The 26,472-nt window shown below is 33.9% G+C and overlaps 2 protein-coding genes across 3 annotated transcripts in view; one reads left to right on the forward strand and one right to left on the reverse strand.

Annotated features, from left to right (window-relative positions):
* The window catches only part of LOC128677690 (uncharacterized protein), a 66,501-nt gene that overhangs the window by 39,616 nt on the left and 413 nt on the right, over window positions 1-26,472 (reverse strand). For both annotated transcript variants that reach the window (XM_053758707.1, XM_053758706.1), the window contains exon 2: window positions 173-301. In XM_053758707.1, coding sequence (XP_053614682.1) covers window positions 173-301 — 129 coding nt within the window. The remainder of the gene's footprint in view (window positions 1-172; window positions 302-26,472) is intronic.
* Window positions 2,349-25,956, forward strand: LOC128677693 (uncharacterized protein). Its single transcript, XM_053758717.1, has 5 exons — window positions 2,349-2,461; window positions 4,955-5,145; window positions 10,134-10,377; window positions 24,555-24,697; window positions 25,486-25,956. Exons 1-5 carry the CDS (start codon window positions 2,413-2,415, stop codon window positions 25,675-25,677), a joined length of 819 nt encoding a protein of 272 aa, XP_053614692.1. The 5' UTR covers window positions 2,349-2,412; the 3' UTR covers window positions 25,678-25,956.

A 26,472-nucleotide genomic window follows, 5' to 3' on the forward strand; every position in this document is an offset into this window, starting at 1 on the left:
TAGGTCAAACGACCCAATCTATAGTAACTGTACAACTAATTAACATTTAAGATTTACATAACAATAAAAGTGCCGACGGATGAGTAATGAGTAAGATTAAGACGGATGAGTAAGATGAAGAGAGAGAGAGAGGAAGAGAGAGAGAGAGAAAGGAAGAGAGATGTAAATTTACCTGAAAGTGGAAGGTTTTGTGGTCAACTGTGATGGTGAAGGTTGAATCGTCTTCGTCATCAATGCCGATCACCGCCGCTCGGAGTCGCACGCAGCCGCGCCGTACACCCCGGGTCATTTTTTCTTTTGACTGAAAAATATAAATATACATATTGTTAGACGGGAAAATCGCAAGAATACAATACATTAGATGTCCCACCTCTACGGGGTGGTAACAGCACTAATAGCCTTCTGTGATTGGCCGACGGCACGCGCCATTCCGTGGAATTTTCATTCAAGACCCGAAATGATTTTCTATTGCTTTTGTTAATTAGATTTTTGTATTATGTGTAGACATATTGTAAAAGTCCCCAACTTCATTTAAAGCTACCTAATAATATATATATGTACAGTGGGACAAAACTCATAAATTACAATATATTTTTAGTGATAATTTAACACGATTTCTAAGTGCGCGTATGTGTAATGTAAAAAAAGAAAATATATATCTGAGCCAATCGTAAATTGGGACCGATCGCAGTGCGCCACACCTGTACACTATTGGTAGTTACTATTGTCAAGCATTATTGAGCGTGATAGCAGAATCATGTTTTGTTCTGATTATTCCTGGCTATAGCCATATAAAATAACACTGAATTATAGTATTTATACTCTATTAAATATTTATATTCAAGGTATTATGGCTACATAGCAAGAGTTCGATGTATCCCCAATATTAATGTTCAAAGTAAATTAAAAGTGACCTTTATTATCAAAAATCAATAAAATTGCAAATGAGTTAGGTCATTCAGTATTTTGAACCCGAATTCATACATTTCAATGCATGCATTCATATACATGGTGCTTTCTTTTTAAATACTTTTCGACAGGACCTCTATCCCATCTATTCCTTAATAAACACGGTTCAACGGACTTCCAGAAGGATATAGAATCTTTAACCCTTTCACCGCGAACGTCGAATTAATCTGACAAACATTTTCGTGTTCATTTCGCGAGCGCCGTATATATCCAACCAAAAATCACTGCTTGTAGTGTGTTGCAGATCCCTATTTGTTGTAAATATTTATTATTATAAAATTATAAGCGCACGTATTGATCTGGTTAACCAAAGATGGATTTACGCCCAGTTAGTCGGACGTAAACCCAATCAGTAGATGAGATTCTGATTATACCGTAACAAAGAACGTCTGAACTCCGTTGATAATAGCCGGAACGCATCATGTGTAATGAAATGGAATCGGCGCAAGTGCAAGTTCTAACCTTGTGTGCGCACACGCAAAATACATTACCCTCTTTTTGTATTGTGGGTTTTCTAAATGCCTTGTCATTACGTACCCATGATGCGTTAAATATCTTTTAATAGAGTGTATTATTACTCATTGATGTTAGGTTTTATCAAGTCACCTAAAGGCATTTGACATGACATGACAGTTTTCCACACGTTGTTTTACCTCAGGTTAACTGGCGGTCTATAAATACTATGATAGGTACATGAGTCAGTTTGGTATTATTTTCACCCTAAAGACACCTCCTTCCCCTCCCATACAGTCGTATTCCTCATGCCTGAGGGTCGTGGTCATTAATGAATGGAATGAAACATACACAACGACTCTCTTGGCAATATTAATGGAGTGGTTTGTCATTTCATTCTCCGTTTCGAACACTAAGCGACAAATTGTCAACAGAGCACTTTTTTGATAATTTTTGATTACACATTTTGTTGGTTAATGTGCAAAATAAACGTAACAAATGCGCGATGCAAATTGGATGAGATGGATGAAAGTGGCCAACCTTGGTGTATCGCACGCGAAACACATTACCCTCCTTTAGCTGTAATTGAGTTAGGTTTCGCGTAAATTCTTAATAGTGGTACTGTTACGTTTCGTATCGTAAAAAATATAATACACGCTTTTATTTATTACAGATTTTTTTTTCAAGTTTGGGAAATACCATTTCTCTTTAATTTACAAAATAAATGTTAAACATATTTTGATAAATAAACGCACAATTATTTTATTATTTTTTTTATTTCAACAAATTCGAATTAAATTGCCTTTGTCTATTTTTTTATGTAGCCCTTTAAGATTTTTACAAAAAAGAAAATTACTTGAACGCAAAGTAAACATGATGTGTAATCATATTGTTGATACTGTTTAAAATTAATTCATTCCACAGTTCAAATTCCGCGAAATTTACGACAAACGTGTAGTGCACCTTTATTTTAATTTAAAATTAAAAAACATGGAAGCAGTATATAATGTTTATAACAATGTATTTTATGAACGTGCAGGTAATCTATATTTTTCTTTAAATTCAAATCATTTATTCCGAAATTAGACCTTCACAAACACTCAATTTTCTCGTCAATTTTTATATCAAATAGTAATTTCTCACAAGCCACAAACTACTGGAATTTCGGAACGATCTTGCATTTCGTTTCCACATCTTAAATCCTATTGTAATTCTTCTGTGAAATTAAAAAAAAAATATGGATATATTTTTAAATATGTAATTCAATTTAATCAGGAAATAGAATTGACATAACCTCTAATAGTATGAGGAATAATACTTTTCTTTGCAATTTCTAAACGTGTAATGCAATCAGTGCAGTGAAGAAACACTTAATTTTACCTACGTACTGATACAAGTAGGTAACTTATACATGTTTATTTATATAATTTACCTGAATGTGTGAATTTAAAATCGATTAGTTTTAGACAACAAACTGATCAAAGTAAAAAAATTTATTTGATAAAATATTTTCTTTAAATCACACATATTTAGACACTATGTTTCATAATATATTATTATATATATTCAAATGGTCTGACAGCTAAAGAAGCGGCGACGAAACCTGGGCTCCGACGAAACAGGAAAATGCTCAAAGGTGAGAGAGAGAGAAAGAAATTCAAAAAATTGTAATGTTATATGCATAACTTGCAGACGTACATACGTACTTTTGGTGTCTTAGTTTTGTCACCAAAACCATTCATCAATTGCAGTCGTAACATTCAAAAATTGGCAAACAAAGAATTTCGCCAGTCACTCTACATTTGATGATCTGATAAGATACGAACAGATTAATAATAGTTTATGCCAATATAGCTAGAAATATAATAAATGCAAGCGTGCGAGAATTTTCGAAGATCCGTTAGAGATAAAGGATTCCCGACATTTTTTTTCTTTAGCTGAACAAAGGAAAACAAGAAACTAAAATTTCAATCAACATAAATGATTTGATAAATATGGAGATTTTGATATTGCGGCGACGACTATGTAATATATATACTATAGGTACATAATAGACTTTCATTCGGAGCTTAACACTAGCTCCCGAGTTTCCCAGTTTATTTATTTTAACTTTATTGCATTAGGTACTTTAAAAACTTTCAATAGGTAGATTTAATGCCAACTTTGTACCAAACAGAACATGGCAAATGGTGGTGCTATAAATACTTATCTCTCTCTCTCATCGGAGCGTTTTTCTAGCTTCTTCCTCAGCCAGGGTCCGCTATAAAAACTACGTCAATAAAAATAACATTAAAGGATTGGAAGCGCATATGCTTTCTCTGAACTAAACATAAAAGCATTAATAAATCATACAACCGAAGTTGTAGCATAAAACTAATATGCTCGAAGCAAATCCCTACGGAACCATGATGCTCGCAATAGTTTCGCACGCAAATAATTTTTATTTATTCATTGCGTTACCGAATGTGGGTCACGTGATGCTGTACCATTTATATTGTTTTTCAATGAAATTCCAAAGGCGTGCAGCAGTTGACCATGGTATGAATTTGTTATATTTCAGAAACAATGATATTACGATATGTTAGCTTCACTATCCAGTGGTTATGTCGGACGTGCACGAAATACCTAGTCGAAATTGCATATATGTGCAAGTCATGAGATAAAAAAAAGATTCAACATTTAGTCTCGATATTACGTCTACTAAAAACAATGCGGTCTTCATAGATGTGTTTACGTGCAGTTTCTGCCCAAAAAGTCGGGTTTTTGTTTGTTTGTCCATAAATTGGGCAAATACTAGGCGTAAACCCATCTGCTATTCAAATTCAAAATTCTTTATTCAATTTAGGATGATATACATCACTTATTGACGTCAAAAAATTAGTTAAACTAAGTCTACTGCCGGCTTCCAAAGCGCGGCGCAACAAACTTCACCGCAGCCTTTTCTCCAAGGACGTCAATTAACAAATATAGGTCTTATACATATATTAAAAATTAGGAGGACGAATTTACATCATTATTAAAAATGTCGAAATTTGAATGAATAATATAAAATAAAATTTGTATTTCCAATAGAATTATTGAAAATTGGCTATGGGTTCACAAAAGCGGATACCTCATAATTGCTATTTTTACGATATCTTTTTATTGTCCACGAATTAATTACAGTTTAAATAAATCATCTTTAAGCAAAACCGAGAAGGAAACCCAAGAAGATGGATGGATGAATAAGGTAGGAGTGTTAAATGGCAAGTGACAGAGTTAAGGGTGGTTCTCAGGGTGATCCGTCTATTTTCTTTAGGAAGGAATCATTTCCAAAATCATTCATTTATAAAATTTACCACAGTTAAAATTATTATTTTAAAGTCGGATAGTAAAAATAATTCTTGTCTTTGTTAAAATTTATAAAATGTAATGACAGCACGGCCGCAGCGTTCGAAACGCTCTGAGAAACAGCTTAAATGGAAGGAGTTAACATACTGTGTTGATCCCACATTTCACGTGAGTGGGATAAATATATACATTTTTTCCCCAGATCCTCGAGTGAAAGACTGGTTGTTAATGAGATCGCCATGGCCAGTGTTCTTCATCATAGTGACGTATCTGACCCTCATCAAAGTGGTTCTGCCGAGACACATGAAGAACAGGAAGGCATACGACCTGAAGACTATCATAAAGTGGTACAACATTGTCCAGATTGTGGCTAATGCTGTCGTCACTTGGGGCGTAAGTATTTATATTTGTAATAACATTAAAAAAAAACATTAATCTAGACGAAGTAATAGAAATTATTTAACCTTCCTATGGTAAGATAAATTCAGTGGACTTGACTCCATCTAGATCTTTTTCCTATATGTCTATAGTTGAAGCGAAATATCTTAAGCGAATATAGATTAAAGAGTTAGTGAGATTTGTTTGAGATAACTTCATTTAGAATAAAACACACGATAAAATGGCATTATGGGAAACCAATGATCATATTGTTATACCATTCTATCCATACCCACATTGCTTCTCTATAAGTTTAGGCGGGTAATCATCCTTCAATTTAAAAAGACACATTACTTTTCAAATAATACGTTATTCTTCAAACAAATTGGCCGACGGCTAATGTTAAAATTACCCGATAACAAAATTCTTGAAATAACTGCATTAAGATATTTTGAAGAAATGGCCATTTGGACCATCGATCTCGTATTCTTGGAAATCGCTAGCTGAATCGATGTGACTTCTTTATATACCTAATTTTATTTTGTACAGCCATCAGTAATATATACTGATTGCTGTACAAAATGATGATGATATATCAACTTACATCGATGTATAAAGATTCTGCAGAACATGACTACATAAAGAAATTTTTGAGGCCATGTTGCGATAAAATCTGGCGTCCTTTAAAATTTCGAAATAACAATATCAAATTTAAAATGGCGTAACAATATAAACAGCATAAAAATGCGCTCAAATTTCAATAGAAGCAGAGAATGGGAGTCGAAAAAGTAATATCGATATCGTTAACGATAACTCTTCCGACATGATCCAATGATGCTATTTCATAATAGTCAAAAGGTCACACGCTGAGGTAAAAGTGCTATACAAATAAATGTTGGAAATAAATTAAGTAATGCTGTTTAGTTTACTTTCTAAATATCTGAAGCAATACAATAGATCAAATCTTGATATAACATCTGATATAACTCTCACGCAAGTCAAGTAACGACAGGTGTGTCAATTCGTATGGGTCACCAACTGGTCAATAGAATGTTTCTGATAACCATCTTAGATATGAGCAATCAAAAAGCATCAGTAAATTATCAAGAGTAATCTTGACCTAATCGAAGGATTAGGTCAAGATAACTCTTATGGCAAAGAAGAATAAGAGTACTTTATGAGCATAAAATAAATAAATAAATAAATAAATAAATATATTAGGACAAATCACACAGATTGAGCTAGCCCCAAAGTAAGTTCGAGACTTGTGTTATGGGATACTAACTCAACGATACTATATTTTATAACAAATACATATATAGATAAACATCCAAGACCCGGGCCAATCAGAAAAAGATCATTTTCCATCATGACCCGACCGGGGATCGAACCCGGGACCTCTCGGTTCAGTGGCAAGAACCTTACCACTGCGCCACCGAGGTCGTCGAAAAGAAAAGAAAAGAAGTTTTATGCTCATAAAGTACTCTTATTCTTCTTTACCGGTCAATTCCTCAGGCATAGAGCATCGGAGCCCAGGGATTGGAGTTTGCTTGGATACAGTACTTATCACAATTTATCCCTCAGGCGTTAATAAAATGGCAGTATTCAAATGCCAGTAGTGGCAATACTCATACTGGGCCACATATCGGGTTTATTAGTGAAATTGAGATTAGGAAACAATCATCAAGAAGAATAATACATTATACTAGCAAGGACATGCTTGTTAACACTGCAATAAGGAGGATCTTCAAGAGTTCCGTCTAACCTAAAACTTGTATGAATCACATTGTGACTAACCACCCATTATGCCAAGTCGAGTAAATGAAAGTGCAGGGCGTTGAGATAAAATCGTTGCCAATTCATCGTCGGATGTGCGTTGCATTCTTGATTATGGATGTAGTTATTAGATTTATAGTGGAAAATCATGGATCAGTAGAATGAAAAGGCGAGGGTTATGTCGTATAATTAGATAACATCGATGACAGAGAATGATGGAAATGGAAGGCTCCTAAAAGCTTAATGATGGCCACGAAAATAGTGTCTAATTAGCAATGACTGTGGGCGCTGTTTACCAAACGTACACTCAACCGTCAAGTTACCCTGCATAGATCTAAATGTGGTAGTAAAAGCGTCGAATTTGCAATGAATTTTATTGAATCTTGTGCTGTTGACTGTACATGTATTGGGAAGTAGAGTCCAGGATGTTGCGTTAATAATAGAATTGATCGTTACTATGTACGATCGTTCTATGATTTTACTAATGCACTTTGTACCCATATCAATCAATGAAATAATCTGATACGTAATTATGAAGCTGTCAAGCCGCCGTAAGAAAAATTGACGTATTATTATATTATTGTATCGCTGCGACTAAGAATAGATTAACAGACACATGGGATCAGATATCTGAAAACTAAAACTGTTTGAACCAACACAAAAGAGTTGTACTTATTGCTGTAGAACATTCTCCACTCCAATCGATCCATCAGAATTCCGCATTTCCCTTCAAAGCCCATAAAACTGAGCATGATTGTTCAAATCGCTTATTACTGGTATCCCATTACTCTTGTTATGGCCTCTGATCAATTTAGATGACACCGTATCTGTAAAATAGATTTTATCTGTCGCTTCCATTTCTGTCCGTATACATCTTCCGGCGATAGTAATCGAATCAAAATCGAAATTGAAGGAGCGGTTGCGTTTTGATAAGTGACGCAGCAGATTATGATTGGAACTATCGGTTTTAATTTTAATATTCAATATCTATATTATTGTATATCTACAATTTATCTATAACTAGCGGCCTGGCTTCGCTTGCATAAAATCATAATAAATAATACATCTTAACCTTCCTTAGGAATCACAAAACTAAGGTGGATGTTGACATAATAACTTCTAAAAAAATAATAATTGTAACAATTATTTACGGATTTCAAGCACCTAAATCTATACTATTATTATAATGAGGTAAGCGTTTGTAAGTTTGTATGTTTGAGGCGGGTAATCTCCGAAACTATCGAACTGATTTCAAAATTCTTTCACCATGAGAAAGGTACATCATCCAAGATTGCTTTTGGCTATATTTTATCTCAAAATTCCCATGGGAGGCGATGCCCGGGCAACATCTAGTCTTAAATACTTAAATAGATGCATGTTGTCACGTCTCTTTCCAATGGGGATAGGCAGAGATTAGGGATTTCCACTAGTCACGACGCTGTCAAATTTTACATATTCTTTTTTATATAGGATTAAATATACCACAGCACTTAAAACTAATGTTACCTCTTCAAAGGATCAAAAAGAGACGAAGGGCCGTAAACTCCACTGCGCAAAACAGTATAAACAAACGTAAACGTACCCTACGCTTGGTTGGTTAATTGTTTAATGCAGCACGAAGGTACATCTCAAAGAAAACTAATTGACCGAGAAACAAACGGCGTTAATAAATTAATTTCGACTTAATTACGCAAGGATTAAGTTTTAGTACACCTTATAGGTGTTAAGCTTAATTGGGTCTTTCGAGGGCAAAATTTTACGCCGGCTACGGCTACACATTATCGCGATACAGTTTGCCGAATTTTGACTGATTCGGAATACAATGCTGGTTTTTCATTGGGGTAAATAAAAGCTTTCATACAAACTACGCAATGTTCATGCATTCGCGTCATCGTCCGAGTTCGCCGATAGTGTGTATCTGTAATTATTCTTATCTTATTAGATCGTAAGAAACGAAAGGCAATTTGCTGCGAAATTTATTTAAATTAATGAATATAAAAATTAAAAAAAATTATGTTAATTATAATTTGAACGATTTTGTAATGATAGATTTAGATAATTTAATTAATTTAGTTACTTTTATTTATTCGATTTTGTTTTATGGGATGATAGCATGCTCTCCATTTAAATTTGCATACCCGTGGACGGTGGAACATGTAGGATTAAGTTTTTCTTTTAACACCACATTGTAAAAAAATTTAAACTCATGTTTTTGCAAATAAATAATCTTTGTCTTTGTCTTTGAAAAGAAACTCATTCAAACAGTGTTGGTCCCTTGCCATAAGGACTTATTATATTTTTTTAATATAAATTTATGTATAATTTTTTATCAGTAATATAACAATGTAAGTACACAATAAAGTACATGGTCAAAAGGTATACTGAAACATATTGTGATTGTGAAGTGCTGATGAAAGGAAAAAAAAAGAAACGAAAATAGGTTCAATCGTTTTTACCCTTTAGTTTTCTTTATTGGTACCCCTATGACTTTCTCCGAACTCTTTAACTATTTGTGTATACGAAATCAAGAAGATCGGGGATAAAAATAAAGTGAGAGGTAACAAATTCAACATTGTTTTTATAACATAGGATAGTTATAATTATTAGAAACTAAAATATAAGGTTCTAGAACAGTTCAAACTAGAGATACCGACAAATAATCCAGACTGTAGTTTAATCTCACGACCTAACTTTCATTCGAGAATTGGGAACTTCCAAAATACTAAGATAATACGCCTAAGGGTTTTCTGGCGTCATTCTTTGTGAATAATTAGGAACTGCCTATTTTGGTAATGAATCATTAACACACAAACTTTGAAATGTTAGACTGTATAATTACTTAATAAGTACCTATTTGTTTTGAACTCGACGGGCTAAAGTTTTTAACAACCAAGATAATTTGACGAGATTCATATTTCTTCGTTTTCTATGCATCAATCATAATATATCATCTCCTCCGTCGGCCAAACTAATTATCGGGGATAAAGAAATACAAAATCCTGATTAAGTCCAATTATTTAAAATTTTCTTATGGATTTTTCTGGAGATAAAACCTATGACATGCCTTATGCTGGTAGTAATTTTATCAAAGATTTGAGGAAGAATATTGACATTGCAGATGAAACAGCTTGGAATATTGCAGACAGAGGCAAATGCCAATATAAAAACACATCTCTTTACTCAATATAACTTCTTATTCTCTACATATCTTCTCATTTCGTTTTCAGATAATGACTTCAGGCTGGACAACCACCTACACAATGGGCTGCGTCCTCCCTGACTACTCCACGAAGCCAGAACCAGTTAGGATGCTCCGCTTTCTGTGGTGGACGACACTGTTAAAGCTATTGGAGTTGTTCGAGACGATGTTCTTCATATTGAGGAAGAAAGAGGCACAAGCCTCGTTCTTACATGTCTACCATCATGTCAGCACGCTGATCATCATTTGGGCTGGAGTGAAGTATGTTGGAGGTAGGTAACTAAAAGAATTATGTACTCAACTAATTATCGTCAAGAAAGCTATTACTACTTTTGAATCATCGACACGTATCAATTTATTTATCAACAGGATAACTTATTAATATTGTTATTTTCCAAGAAGATTCAAATTTGAGACATGAGGTGTTTTATAGTTATAAATGGACCTCCTAAGAACAGTAACATATGTATGTTATTACCTAGCGGCCCGTCCCGTCTTCCCTTGTTTAAAACCATAATAAACATAAACCTTCCTCTTAATTCACTCTTATCAATTAAAAAAACCACATTTTAAGCACACATAGATAGACACGGGAAACGACTTCATTTAATACTATGTAATGAAGCTACGGGCTATTTCTAAATAGGTATCTTATTCAATTCAGCGTTTTACATTATTGAGACGGAAATCTGCTTAGAAACGGAAAATTACCAACAATACGGAGGATCGATACTCGATAGCCGATGGATAACAAATTTTTCCTTATTTTGACGTACTTATTGGATCCTAAATTGTATTTTCTTTTCTTCGGGCAAATATATCGTTATTGATCTGATATTATACCGGCAGGACAATTTTATTCTGAGAGTAATAATAGTGTTATTGTTATAAATGATTACGGTGTCAAACACGAAATTGAATAGGCTAGAATTAATTGTAACTAGTCTAGAATCACACTATCTACTGTTGAAAACCGCGTAGTAGTTTTAGAGTTTATCGCGAACAGACAGACGCGGCATAGGACTTTGTTTTATAATATGTAAACATGTTATGATGACGAAAGTACGATTTGTAACATTTCAAGAGATGTCGCAAGCTGATTTGCCGGAATAATATTAAAAAGCGCATCGCAGTTACATACAAGTTTTATATGTGCACATTAACTTACATTGCATTACAATAATGAGCAATTTCTAAAAATAACCATAACAATAAGATAATAAAGATCAAATAAAAAATAAGAAAGGAATGTACCTTACCGCAAAAACCGCATAATCATTACTATTATTCCCCCCCGATTTCCCCCGGTTTCATCTGTAGAGGTAAGTTACGTACGATTGTATATAATAAATGGGTAAAGAAAGCCACAGAACAACTATGTCGCTTGATCTTAACGAAACTACGAAAGAGAACTAGTAAATTTTTATTATGGTACCCGCGGAAGACCAGCGTGGTGGTTTTTTGATACCTAATAAATAGTTTTTCTTTCTTATTTTCTTTTTCTAACTATAACTCTTTAGGTATAGAATTTTCATGGTTAATAAAACTAAAGTAGATATTGAGTTACAAATTTCGACTAATGTAAGTAGAGAAGCGATAAGGCTTGATATTCAAAACGATTATAGCAGCAATAATAAATCAAAATTAGCAATAGTTATGATGATTTGGCATCAGAACCATAAACACATGTATGAAGGTCGAAGTATTTCATAAAGAATCGTGTCGGAAATGTTATCTCCAAATCAGTTCAGACTGTAATAAATCACAACTGTAGCAAAACTGATTCACCTTGTATAATAACACTTTAACTATCAATAGTTAAAAGTCAGGAACAAAAAGAACAAAAACGGAGCTAATAGATGTGAGGGAAGAGTTCCATCAAATCACATTGTTACTCTCTTATATAAATTCTCATTGATTTATTTTTGTGTTCGCTCATTCCACTAAGAGTGTGAGAAAAATCGATCTGAATAATTATGATAGCCAGTTAAATAAAAAATAACATAAGTTATAATAACATAAACTATCTAGTTATCTTGATGATGTAGCTATTACGTCATAGGCTGCAGCGGTACATCATAATGCAGCAATTACGTTAATATGTGTGACGTCTTTAAATAACATGAACAATAAATCATCTCACACCAACACATCTCGGGTCATCATAGGCGTAACGCATTTTGTCATTGTCCATCTCAATAGTCACAACACATTATTTAGGCTAATCTCTAGTACAGACCATACAAATGAGCCTCACTTGAGTAATGCACAATGTCGAATAATTTTGCAATACAACTGGACTATGTAAGTCAGCGTTTTTCTTTATTTTTTTACAGCATTTCAGTTGATTCCACTTTCTACATCTTTCCATCTGTCATACCATTTTTAGTCACGAAGTGGTTTAAAATGTCTATTAATGTTTTTTATTTTACATATAACAACATTTTTACATATTTAATTTAATTATAGCACTAGCTATTGCATCGAATCGGTTTTATAGTATTCTGAAAATGATTGCACAAATATGCAAATTTAAAATATAAAAGACTTGTGAGAGTAGCATTATTACTATTGATCTTGGATCTTATAGGATGATGATTCTAAGTAATTAACAAAAGTTTTGGAATTACGTTGCATAAAAGATGGTATTATGATTTCTTTATTAGAATGCTGGATGATATTGGCATTTGAAAAGTAGCGCAATCATAGCAACGTATTGAATAACACAATTGATTGATACGTTATAAGAGTAAATTTCTAGGTCAATGACACAGACCAGGAACCTTAAGAGTTTAATGAAAACAATGACCAATGTCAAATGATTTTACTTTTAAAACGTTGACAAAGACTTTTCCCTTTTTCTAGCGTTCGCTTTGGAGTTGATTCTGAATTTGAACACGAATAACTTGAAGATTACGATATTAAAGTAATGAATTACTCACGTTTTTAAAAGCATGCTATAATAACACACTTTCGATATCATGATTGAGACATGAGTTTCAATAAGCATCTGTGATGAATGCACCGCATTGCACATGTTTACGTAACTGTTATAAGTAAGACGAGCAATCCAATTTACTTTTAACTTAACGACTGTAAATAATATATGATTTACATGACCACGTTTAGGTCTATTTATCAATTGAAAAACATGTCTCAATTGAAAAAAAAAATGGTAGCGAAAAAATCTTCTTGATGTCTGTCAGTTCACTGAACCTCTACAATTTGTTTGTTTGAGATATCCTTATTGCACAAAACATACAAAACCGTGCATTATACCTATATATGTACAATGTGAGATTATTGCAACGGCAGACTATATTTTGAATATCTTCACAACAACGTGAAAATAATAATATAAGCACACACAAACACAAAGGCTTTCTTAGAAGTTGGAACTAATAATCGAGTTGTTTACCTTATCCATTAAATACATTAATATAATCTGTACCCTGTACTGACTGATAAAACTATTCAGTTTTATCAGTCAGTACATGTACTTCATCAAAAATTGATCAGTTCGTCCGATCTACTGCCAAAAATCGTACAGAAAACACAAAGATGTGAATGATCATCGGACAAATATCGAACTTAAAGACTCAGTGGTCCGGTTATCTGAATCATCTAACTACTGATACGAATCTCTCATCAGTCCGATCATCGGACTACTGATACAAGGGGAAAATTTAATCCTCCTTTGCAACTATGTTATACACGTATTGCTCCCGACCTTGTACTCCACAGAAATGGCTTTACATTCTGACGCGCTGCCATCCCACGGGACTTCAATCGCAAGATCCCTCGCTGTGATATTGCCATAACAGCGAACAGAACATCAACCTACCCGATTCACTGAAAACTCGCCTGAATTACCGCAGCATAGAAGTCCTTGCGGGATACCTTTGCGCGCTGCTGTAGACTGTATATACGTTTACTGCCTCGTAAACTAATAGTGGGGGAGCGGAGGTTTTATTTAGGTGTTTTATACGTTCTAATAGATTTATCTTGAGAAGTTTAGCGTTCCGGAAGGCACGCAAAGCTCGATTCGAAGTATCTATCAGTGCTTATCACAAAATGCTAGTCGTCAAGATAAGTCAAATGACTAATCTGACTCCGAGTGATATCCTAAATTAAATAATTTTTTTATATGCATTTATTATTAAATCTAAACAATGAGATGAAAACTTCACAACTCGAGCGGGTTTTTCACCTCATTATTTAGTTTTAAATAATAAGCTTGTCACTTTTTAGTTAGAAAAGGGCCTCTTTATGTTGGCAGTCGCTAAGAACTTCTCAAAGGCCCAGTTTTTTTAATTTTATTTTCCAATGCGAACCAACATAATTATAAAAAAAAAAAAAACATTTAGCAATCACAATATCGACCTAACAAAGCTAAACAACAAGGAAACAAGATAAAGCAAACAACAGATAATGTCTGCCTCTGTCCCCTTGTTTATCGATTTATCTGCGTGCTATCAATTCCCTTGATTCCTGTCTTTTGTTTGAGATCAGGTTATAGAAAATTCCGCAGAATGAGAGCAGGGAATATTACAACTTTTGTAAAGAAAATAAACATGTATTAGGTTTTCGAGACGCCAAAACTATAAAGAAATTCGATGCTGTTATCTATATATTCTTTAAGCAGAAAAATATGTTTTAAACTTTCAATATTATGTGATGAGCAGAAACGAGGTATGTACTGTAATTTTGGTGAAGTGGACAATTTGTTGCAGTGGTCATTCTGATAAATGGGCATTCTGATACTGTGGTCATTGATATAGGGGACATTTTTATATGGTAGACTTTCTTTCTTCTTGAAATCATGTCTGGATTTCAGTTGTGGACTGGCAGTTGTGGACATCAGTTTCCTAAGATATTAAAAGGTACAATATTCGCTATTTCAGTTGTTCTTGGGTAGTGGTGAACACTTGTCGTAGTAGCCCGATTGCTCATTTGCCGCCTTATTCCAAAGTATGAGAAAGGTCCATAAAAATAAATTGAGCCAAGTTGCTTTTAAAAATCTAACACATCGAAAAAGAAGGTTTATGTATAAATTGATACAAATTTAATACATATGGGAAAGGCGTGGCGTGACTAGTAACAGTGACCACAAAATAAGTACTAGGACAGACATAAGCGAATGGAGTTTGTTATAACTCTTTCAAAGGCATAGTCACAGTTAAAGCATTTTTTCACGTCAAATTAAAACACATAAGATACCCGTTCATTTCATCAATTAGTGTCGTTAAATTACTGTTTCATTCTGTAAATACATTTCTACATCTTATTTTTATCTAATCAAGATAAGAGAAAGGTTTTTGATTTGTATTACCTTATATGGAATATATACGAATCAATACAAATTCAGCAATTGTACAATACAAATTCAGCAATGTACAGTGTTGGCAAAGAATTTGTCGAATGTCCTTGGTTACTTTCGACAAATTCTTCGCACACCGTACTTCTAATTTCTGGACTTAGATAAAATATTTATTTTTATATTCTGAGTTTTTAAGATTACAGTGAACTCATCATGAACAGTGATTTAGGTTCTACAGCTTGATTATTTTGTGTCAAACAATAGGCGCGGGAGTTGTTTGTTGACATTGTATCAGTTGGCCACATTGTTATTGGCTTCTGGTATTTTTTTTTTGTTATACACAACACTCGTGTACTCATACTCCTGCTAATGGAGCAAGAATTTATGAATGGTAGCGATTAATCAATGAACGAAACGTCACATGTGATTTCTAAGTATTCTGTGCGCTTCCATCTGGTAGTTCCTGAAATTTATTACAGTTGCTGTAAGTTTACTTAAAATTATAATCTCACCTAATCGAATTAGATTCACCTGTACTAATTTTGCTTCAGTTTCAGTGACGATGCATTATAATGATAAGCATGACTTGCGTGATGCGCCAATGATCGGCTCCTGACAAGGTAACACCAACGGTTTACTGCACGGCCTTGTTTTGTCACTCGACTGACTGACACTGACTTTCTTCCCAAAGGTATTACTGGTAGTGTACAGGAGATAGTTATTACTATCTATCAGTTCAGTTATTTCATAAACTAACGGTTAAGACTCTCTCTCTCAGAACAAAGTAATAAAGATATAAGCATAGTGTTGAAATAAATAACGTGTCAAGTCTAAGTCATTCACCAGGATCCCTCAGTTCGATCCCCGGGGGATCTCCGTGACTCATTAGTTCATCAGAATCCCTTTTGACATATTATGTGAGCATAAAAAGATGTTATCAATACTGAGTGTCATTAGATTTACACAAATCGTCGACCAGGTGTCTTATCTACCTGATTATAATAATCGAAGAAAAATCTAGATCGCCATATTATGACGCAGACTAGTAACAACTATATTAATTATCCTCTTTATAGATCGCTACTCATAAAATCTAGGACTTGGGCAGGAAATTAGTGTACAGGAAGAGATGTTGTTTCATTAGTCTTTCTCCGTGCCTTTTTACATTCAGGTCATTTTAGTCCGTCCTTTTCAATATTATATTAGCTCTGATAGATACCATCTCCTAGATAGGTGCTTGAAGGTTTCTTCCCAAAGGCATATAATACATTTGTCGACCTCCATGGCGTAGTGGTCCCAACGCCCACCCGCTATCTGGAGGTCCTGGGTTCGATTTCCAGCGCGGCCAAATATTTGTACCTGTGATCACAAATATTTGTCTGCGGTTCTGGGTTTGTTGTGACCGTTTCTGTATTTGTGTTCATCGGACCCGCGATGCAAGCTTAGTCCTCAGTGTGAGCCTTTGAGTATTGTCCATTAAAAAAATATCTATCTTACCTATTATCTTATAATATATAATCATTTATTCAATTCATTCATAAATTTATTGATCTATCTATCTTTAACCTCATCTATCACCTTCTTCAACTGTAAACTGGCAGACAATGCTTATCATTAAGTCGTATCTATTGTATTATAAAACGTATTTTTAAATGCAATAACTATAAATAAATATATTTGTACCTGCTCCTCTTCCCGCGCAAACTTTAAAGCAGAGTCTTCACAAATAGAGTTTGTTTTCACGGACCCTGGGCATTGAGGCGTCACAGCCAATAATGTCACCGGTAACACGCGCAGTTAAGAGAGATTGTAGCTGTATTTCATTGAATATTGCACAAGGTCCATGCATAAATTATATTAAGATGTTTGCGAGCTACATAAGAGTTGAAAGGTTATGTTACCTCGTTAGGCTTTACGTGTTCCATTTCCATCTCACGGGAATGGTCTAAGTAATTTAACATAGCTATTTAGAAGAGCAAAATAATCCCACGTTTAATTTTACGAGTCATTTATTATCCTCCCTCTTCCTTATCTGAGCGTTTTCCCGGTGACTCCCTCAGCCGTTGAGCATCGGAGCCCAGGGTCCGCAATTTCGTGCCCACTTCGCACGGTCGTCAGCATCTTTAGTTTTCTGACCATTAACTTCTCTACCTAGTATTTTTTTACAAACTTCTATTTAGTTTCATCTACCACCACATTGTGGGCACAATCAATTCTTGCAAGTTAAATTTTCATCTACTACACCTTACTTTAGACTTCAAATATTAGTAGTTTCAGTTTCTATGACAATGCATTATTATGAAAAGCATGTCCTGATGGGTGTAGGACTAGGATCGGCTTTCAACGAATGACAGGATTTTTTTCACGCGTTGAATGCAAGAAAATCTGAAGATAATAAAAGCTTGTGTCAACAAATAACATTTTTGTAAAAAACTTACAAAGTTGTATTCAGTTAATCAAAATATCCGGGAATTGAACTCCGTGAATTGAGAGGTCATCAACATATGCAAATAACTGTTTTGCGAAATGATTTGATAGAGGACTTGGCGTTTTAGGAAATTGGAAGTCAGACCAGCACTAACCGTGTTAGAATTCTGCGAAAGGAAATTGGTCTGTCATAAAATGCGGGAATAATTTTATTTCGATCCTCTTTCACGATTTTTTTTCTTATTGACTCTATCTAGAATTTATACTTAGTGACTTGGAATAATATAATTACATAAAAACTGCAAAATAGATTCTGGCAAGAAAATATTTATTATCTAATTGTGTAGCGTTTATTGATTTTCCATCGACACGCAAATAAGAATTGATAACTCAACAGATATTTCTCATTCATAGGGTAACAGATTAATAAAAACTGACGTCACCATTAATATATCTTTATAGAATAATTAAATGAAGTCAATAGCACATAAAAATAAGCAAAAAAAACGAGTATTTCACTGTATTTATATTTACCTATTCACTAATACTAAAAGCGATCTCAAGATGAACTTATAATACTAGTACATGATTCAGTAGTAGTTCCTTTCTCTCCAAAAGGTCATGTTCTCTTGGCAACTGTATTTAGCTGTACGCCGCCATAGAATAAGTAATTGATAAAGTTTACTTCAGGCATGGCCGACCGATTTACTTGGTTCCTCCTACAGAAGTCAAACTTTGAACACTGTCTAACCAACCCCGAGGAATCAAGGGCTGTACTTTTGGTAAAAGTTAATACAGATATAGTCTTTCATATTGTGGCAAACCCTTATTGCATTGTACAACATTAACTTACACAACTTTGAAGATAAATGGACCAACTCTAACAAATCTTAAGATGTAGCTTAAATTGTATTACATTTTAAGGTGTCCGAATAAATAATAACGATCACATCACAACTCTGAACCTTCTATCATCAGGCAATAGTGAGTGATTGTTAAGAATCAGATGGTGGACATCTGTATAATTTCTCAGTAACAAATTCATAACAATTTTCTGGGTAGATATAGATAGATATATATTTAGGCTAACATTATTACTATGATGTATAATATCTACCGAATGATACGCCATACGATTAAATGAATACCAATACCTTTGGTCCACCAAACATTGACACGTGAAAACTGTCTTCTAAAACTAAGAAAAAGAAAAATTAGAAGACAAAACAAATAAACACATATAACATAATCGGACATGAGTTACATTTACGAAATGAAGAACAATTAGTGACCATTTCAGTTTCAATAGAATAGTGACCGGGATTAGCGGATCGCGCAATAGTTAACGTGTGGATCGAATCTATGACTGATGAGAGGATCGACAAAACCGGACAAGTGTTGAGAAAACAGCTTTTGATATTGATGAAATAATACACGCATGAGATCAAATAAATGCTCAGAGCCAACTGAAACAGGTAAATCTAGAAACTTTGGAAAAATCTAGAAAAATAGATCTTAGTGTAAGGGTAAGGAAAATGTGACAATTCTAAACCCATCTTGGACAACCACACGTTATACACTTCCGATTATAAGCATCCTTCGTTTACACGTATTTATCATAAACCATCGCAATGGATTATTGCTTGTATATTTTTTCTTTTGATTTGGATCCACATGGAGATTTGAGGGTAGGTACTCTTTGTCTATTCAATCTGTATCGATGTCTCAATATGTTCACTTTTCCATCATCGCCAATTTGTCGTCTGTCAATTGCTAAGAACTCATGTTATCACACAACGATATCATGATTTAGTACAAAACACCGTAATTTCAACATGAACTAGTCAAATAAGGGTCACAAGTTCATGCATTCGAGATTACGTGTCGTAACAGTTTAACATGACGATGTGTTGCTACATGCCAAATCAAAGAATCAGGATTTGTCATTACGATATATGTATATACACAACTGTTCGTATGGTGTTGCATGCTATGCAGCCATAGACATGATATATACGTTTAGATGAATTGTAATACTATATTGTAGAACGAACTTCTAGAATTTTTGTGAAGGTTTCCACTAGTTAAGTCATCATAATTTTTAGATCGACAGAAAAAGCAATACCTGACATTATCGTGTTAAACTACCCAGAACCACTAGAAACCGCCCGTTCTTGAATTTATCTGATCATTGAACTGCAAATCAAAGACGAAGAATAAAATTCGCCATTAGACATATGTCAATTTCATAGTGATACAAAGTTTATTCGCAAAACTCCTGTAAACCCATACAAGGTCACAGCAATGATCAACAATGTTTCGTTAATCGCAAAAGTAAATAGTGCAAATATAGTAACAAACAAAAACAAGATATAACAGATAAAATGTAGTTTAGCAACCAAGGCGTCCGATGTATTCTAGCAATTCCATCTTATATTGCACACGAGACGACCCAAGGCCTCGCGCATGTCTATCTATAGTTCCTTTTTGTACTAATGGTCCAATTATGTTTGCACATTCGATCAGCATTGCATCTACAAATGGCTCATTAGAAAATGTACTTGTATATCATGATAGATTTATCATGATAATTTCGAAACATCGAAGCCAAAAAATGAAAGATAAAAATATTATATGTTGATAAAACTTGCAAGCTTTATAATGAGATCACTATTGGATTATCTATTTTCACCTATCCGATGAATCCAGGACGCTCCATTAGATGTGTTGAATTGATATCTCTAATTAGCGACTTCATACTTCATATATAAAACTAGATGTTGCCCGGGACTTCGCTCCCGTGGGAATATATAGCCTATAGCAATTATGATAAAATATAGCCTATAGCAATCTTGGATAATGTACCTTTCTAATTTGTTTCTAATGGTGAAAGAATTTTTGAAATAGGTTCGGTAGTTTCGGAGATTCAATAATAATAGTATAGATAAATAAACATTCGGGAATTGTTTAAATAACAGAGAAAACTGAATAAAAATCCGTTGCATGGAAAACGATAATAAAAGATGAAAGGAAAGACACGGAGAGCGACTTAGTTTTATACTATGTAGAGATAGTGAGTGATGGATCAGATTTTCTCCTAAAATAAACTACATGAATCTAACTAATGCATGAAAATCGACGCCATCATGTCAACCTTAGCAACTGTATCGCTTGCAATAAATTCCATTGCCCATAAAACCGTGTTTTGAGTTAGAAATAGCAGTTTTACAATCATTGAACGCCCTGTTTCTCATTACAGTCTATTTATGAGTGATAAAGTTTTAATTTCATAATGCTTAGTGTACAAGATTGTTGGTAAGCCATTTTTCTTTCCTACATTCTAGTTACCTCCTTAATTTGGATTTCAATAACCAAATTTTACTCATTGTACAAATACAACATAACATATTTTTCAAACCTTATATTTGACATTGTCCATACCGATGTCTCGATTCGAATCCTCTTCTCTCTGTGAACTGCTAGGTTTGGAATTCCTTCCGTGCGTTGATGTTTCAAGAATCTTACAATTAAGTATCTTCAAGGCTAGTGAATAGGCATTTTTTGAGGCCGGATTTAAAACATATTCAAAATATTGATTAATAAAAAACACCACTGGGCTAACACTTCGTTCTTATGTTACCTATTCATCATTGTTTTAAGACCTTTTACTTATGAAAAAACCCAAAAGATGATTTTATGCACTTTTAAACACACGTGCATTGCCTAGTTTCATAAGCCTCTTCAGTCAATTGACATTACTTAATGCTACATTTAATTAAATACATTCAATTAATTTATCTGAATGTAACGGATTAATATGCTGCAGCATAATGACCTTTATAAACGAACAATTATCAAGCCAATTTTCAATAATGAGATAACATTATTCACTGTGCTCTGATCTTGCTAATTGATGCTTCTCCGAATATTGATTAGGCAAAATTTCAACCACCAACTCAAACACATATTGTTTGCCCAAAATAAAGTAATAAGTAACATCATTAGCTATATATATGTACAAAAACGAAAAATACTCACCGTGAAATCTCGAAAACAACAATGCCAATGAAGATGAAATTTGGCATGAAAGTAGATTGGTTGCAAGTTTTACTTTGAGATTTTACGATGTTTTTTTTTGATAGCAAATCAACGCGGGCGAAGCCGCTAGAAAAGCTAGTATTAAAAAGTTCCGACTATTTACTTAGTCTACCTACACGACCATTCGCTTAATCGAAGTTAAAATATTCAGCTGAAGTAAGAAAAGCCTATGTCTCCGTTCAGAGTGGACATATAAAGTTATTCTGCATGGATCTTTATGCGGTGGCATCAGAGGTGAATATGCAATGAATTTGGATATGTTGATGTCGTACGTATCCAACGGACCTATCTTCTCGGCTTTCACGGCGAAAGGTCATCGTGAATAAATGATTTTGTTTGCTTACGTTCATTTATTCTTGTTTTATTAATAACTTATTTAATTAACAAATTGGAACCAGGGAGCTTCTCTATAGGGTACATTTATATCACTCTGTCTATTACATTAACTTGGCAGGTCCTTATAAATTGAGCCTACATGCAAGATTGACATTTCAAATATTTACAAGACTTTGCTCCATTACTCGTCAGGTATCGGAGGGTATATTATGTGTTGAAAATAGCAAAATTTCTGTTTGTATGATACTAAAGTTACCAAACGCCCTTACAAGTATAACCCTGCCTCATTAAAACGTAGACACTCTCTTAATGGAAACGAAATAGCCGGAACAAAGATTTTAATTGCAGTTCTATTTCGAGCAAAACTCGGGATAAATTTGCATAGTAATTTGACAACTTAGGGCATTTAATATGATTCGTAATATGCTATCATTATTATATAGGTAATTATATCGAAAATGTGGATTCGACGGTGGCGCGAGTACGCTACCCAAATACATGCTCTCTCTCACACATATGAGCGTGTTCTCGTTTTCTGCCTTAGCCGTTCAGCTTCGGAGCCATAGGTTCCCCTTTCCACTTCGGTCTTTGTCATCCTTAATTCAATTAAATTTATTGTAAGATCCGATGATCTTACAATACATTTAATTGACGATATCAAGCCGACACTTTTGAAATTACCACCCCTTCTGCCAGGATCTCGACTAACTTTTGCAAAAAAAAAAACACAGGAAAAAGAAAATTTAAACGGCGAACGACACGGACATCAACGGACGAAGGGATTTCTAATTGTACATGTCATCAATAGTTGTGTTTCATGCGCAGAAGCATAGTACGCGACAGGTCATCGTATTTTATCATGTTAGTACTGGTGAAAGTGAAGACGATGGCCGGGTCGAGTGACCCTTATTGCAAAGATAGAAGGGTCATTTTATGTTGATAAAGTCTTGTCATTATGTAAAGGTTGGTAATAGTTGATAATTCATTTATATTTCCGCAAAAGTGAAGGCAGATTGTTCATTTAATACATACATTCGGTACTACATAAGACATAAGTCATATTGACATAGTCTTATTCATATAGTATACTTGACATAGTCTTATTGATATACTATCAATAGTGATATTGTATGAACAAAAATAAAAATAAAACATTTTTACACGACTTTCAAAATACGACCTCAGTTTTTAGTCTACTTTAAAAAAAACTTACTAAAACACAGACCATTTGAGCAAACGTTGAGTCGGAAGCCTATTCAGCGAATGTCAAGGCTATTTTCAACCCCAAATCGGGGTCAACATTAGAGCCGCGTGTTTTGATTCAAAATTTAACATGAAATACAAGAATTAATCGAATTATGTGTATACTAGTTTTTGCTTTCTTATTTGACCGCGCGAATTTAGTTTTTCATCCCCTCCAATTTTCAAATCTCGTTTTACGGTTAATACTGAAAAATATCTCATTAAGTAAGTATTTCTCGGCAAATAATTTAACATATTTTTATAAAATATTTCATTTTTTTTATTTTCATAATAAATCCAACAAATTACACAGAGATTTTTAAAAATTCTCACGTTTAGATTTGGGGTTGGCTGGATTCAAGTCTCCCCAAACGTCCGCTATCATAGATAAGTATTACTATCAAATACAATCATTATATCAGTTGATTGACTACAACGAAATTAATCATTGCACTATTTTAGTTTTGCTCGAGTTTTTAGCTATGCACTAAAATACTTTTATTGAAACTTCTATTACATCCTCAGGTCCATCGTATATAAAGGCTTGCATATACTTTAAAGTAGGAACAAGTAGGAATCATATATTTGAACTCACAAGACAAGGTTATCTGTCAAAGTACTGATAACGCGTCGTAATAATTAGTGCATTGTATTGTTCGAATGGTATTCTAAATGAAAATGTAATACTTTACCTAGGCATACTCTCTCTTTGTGTGCAAGTAGAAGCATCAATGTTTGGACAGTCTTTGGGATGCAAATTCATTTAAATATTTAAAAAATCGGCCCACTACTTTCATTTCAGAAGTGGGATTCGAATTACCCTCAGATTCGGGAACATTAAAAAAATCCTACATATTTTTTATATATTATGATATTTTTTCAAACTAACCCAATGTAACCCTTGACCTTAATTTTACTGAGTGACCTATGATCATGTTTTCGATAATGGTGACAAATTTGCAATGAATGTCAAGCTTGATGGTCTGTTGATTCACATTTTAAAAACAAAAACAATTTTATTTACAGGAGGCCTAACATCATTCCCGCCGATGCTCAACAACGGTATACACGTTATAATGTATAGCTACTACTTGCTGTCTTCGGAAGGAAACCCTAGCACAAAAGCCATGCTGGCAAAGTACAAGAAATGGCTCACGATCATGCAAATGGTAGGTGTAATTATAACTACTTATCTATATTGATTTGAACTATTGATTTATATTTTGGCGACCTCGGTGGCGCAGTGGTAAAGTGCTTGCCTCTGAACCGAGAGGTCCCGGGTTCGAACCCCGGTCGGGTCAAAATGATCTTTTTCTGATTGGCCCGGGTCTTGGACGTTTATCTATATATGTATTTATTATAAAATATATCGTTGAGTTAGTATCCCGTAACACAAGTCTCGAACTTACTTTGGGGCTAGCTCAATCTGTGTGATTTGTCCTTATATATATATGTATTTATTTATTTATTTATATTTCTTGTGTGGCTTCGTAGTGGGAGGAAACATTGATAGCTATTAAGATAAATAAGGTGAAATCAACTGAAGAATATTCTGACTGAATGAGATGGAGTGATCATGAAGAAAGCTATGTACACCTTTAAGACCAATACAGACGCCTCAACCTGGCATGACCTCTCTGGCAAGAGAGAAACAATAACTAGACAAGTTTATTTGTTACTCAAATTAAAAAACCCCTGACTTTCAATATTCATGTTGATACCACTTTTAAACGGTCGAACAGATTTTCATGAAAAACATGGCTAAAAACACTCGGGATAAAATTATGCATGACACAAAAAAACTAAACGAAAATTGGTTCATCCATTTAGAAGCTAGATGCCACAAACAGACATGTTAAACTTATAACACCCCTCTATTTGCGTCGGGGAAAAGAGAAGATAAAATGCTATCTAAATGGACATTAATAGGTTAAAAGAATTTTACTGCTGTTTTCAGATACAATTCACAATAATGCTGATACACTCATCGCAAGTGTTTTGGCCGAACTGCCCGGCTCCACTCGGTGTCACCCCTCTTTACTTCTCGACTGTGGTGACAGTCTACTACATGTTCTATGACTTCTACAAGAAGAACTATAAAAGGAACGGGAAAAATAAAAGTTGTCTAAATGGTGCCAAGAATAAATAGACAATTTTTATGCTTTAGTTAAAGTTTATTTAACACATTTGCTTACTTCTGATTAAGTAATAAAATAGAAGGAAAATTTTGAATAGGTATCTCGTACCCATAGATGGATTTATGTCCAGTATTTACCCAGTTACATCCCAAAAATTTGGGCGGAAACCCAATTCAATAGGAGGGAAAATACTAGGCAAAACCCCGTCTCGTCTTGTACCTCCTTTAGTACAATTTTTTGTTTTCTTCTATTAAATAAATATACTTATTTAAATGTAACAACTGTTTCAATTGTTGTTTAATTTGAATAAAAGAAAAAATAATTCAGCCTACCAATTTGTGTAACTAAATAGTTGCCATAAAAAATGTGCTTTTTTTCATGAAATTTATAAGATTAAGAAGATAAGTAAGTAGGTACCTATTAAGATTTCTCTACATAACTTGTCCACATGGTCCAACAGACCACATGGTCTGTGGTACAAGACTATTGTTTTGTAGTTTATGATGTCATAAACAATATGATTATTTTTATTTATGGCTTGTTGTTGTGCAGCCAGTAGTTTATAAACAAGGCAAAAATTCCTTTGTAGATTTTATTGTTATGACATAAAATAGATAGTAGATAGTAAATCACATAATGTGAATAAGTTTCAAATATAAAAATAAAGATAAACCACCAAACTATAATGTAGAATAAATTACAACACAACAACAATCAATACAGTACCTATTCAGTTTAAAAGTTTTCGGACGTAAACATTTCAATGTATACGAAACAGAGTTTTGTTTATGTGAAATTCGGCGTAA

This window comes from Plodia interpunctella, chromosome 18, assembly GCF_027563975.2.
Source record: "Plodia interpunctella isolate USDA-ARS_2022_Savannah chromosome 18, ilPloInte3.2, whole genome shotgun sequence".
Taxonomy (NCBI): domain Eukaryota; kingdom Metazoa; phylum Arthropoda; class Insecta; order Lepidoptera; family Pyralidae; genus Plodia; species Plodia interpunctella.

Bases quoted from the DNA above. Each gene is read 5' to 3' on its own strand.
- LOC128677693 (XM_053758717.1), top strand. From the start codon at position 2,413: ATGGAAGCAGTATATAATGTTTATAACAATGTATTTTATGAACGTGCA. The intron at 5,146-10,133 runs GTAAGTATTTAT...TTTCGTTTTCAG, and splicing joins ATGCTGTCGTCACTTGGGGC to ATAATGACTTCAGGCTGGAC. The intron at 10,378-24,554 runs GTAGGTAACTAA...TTTTATTTACAG, and splicing joins TGGAGTGAAGTATGTTGGAG to GAGGCCTAACATCATTCCCG.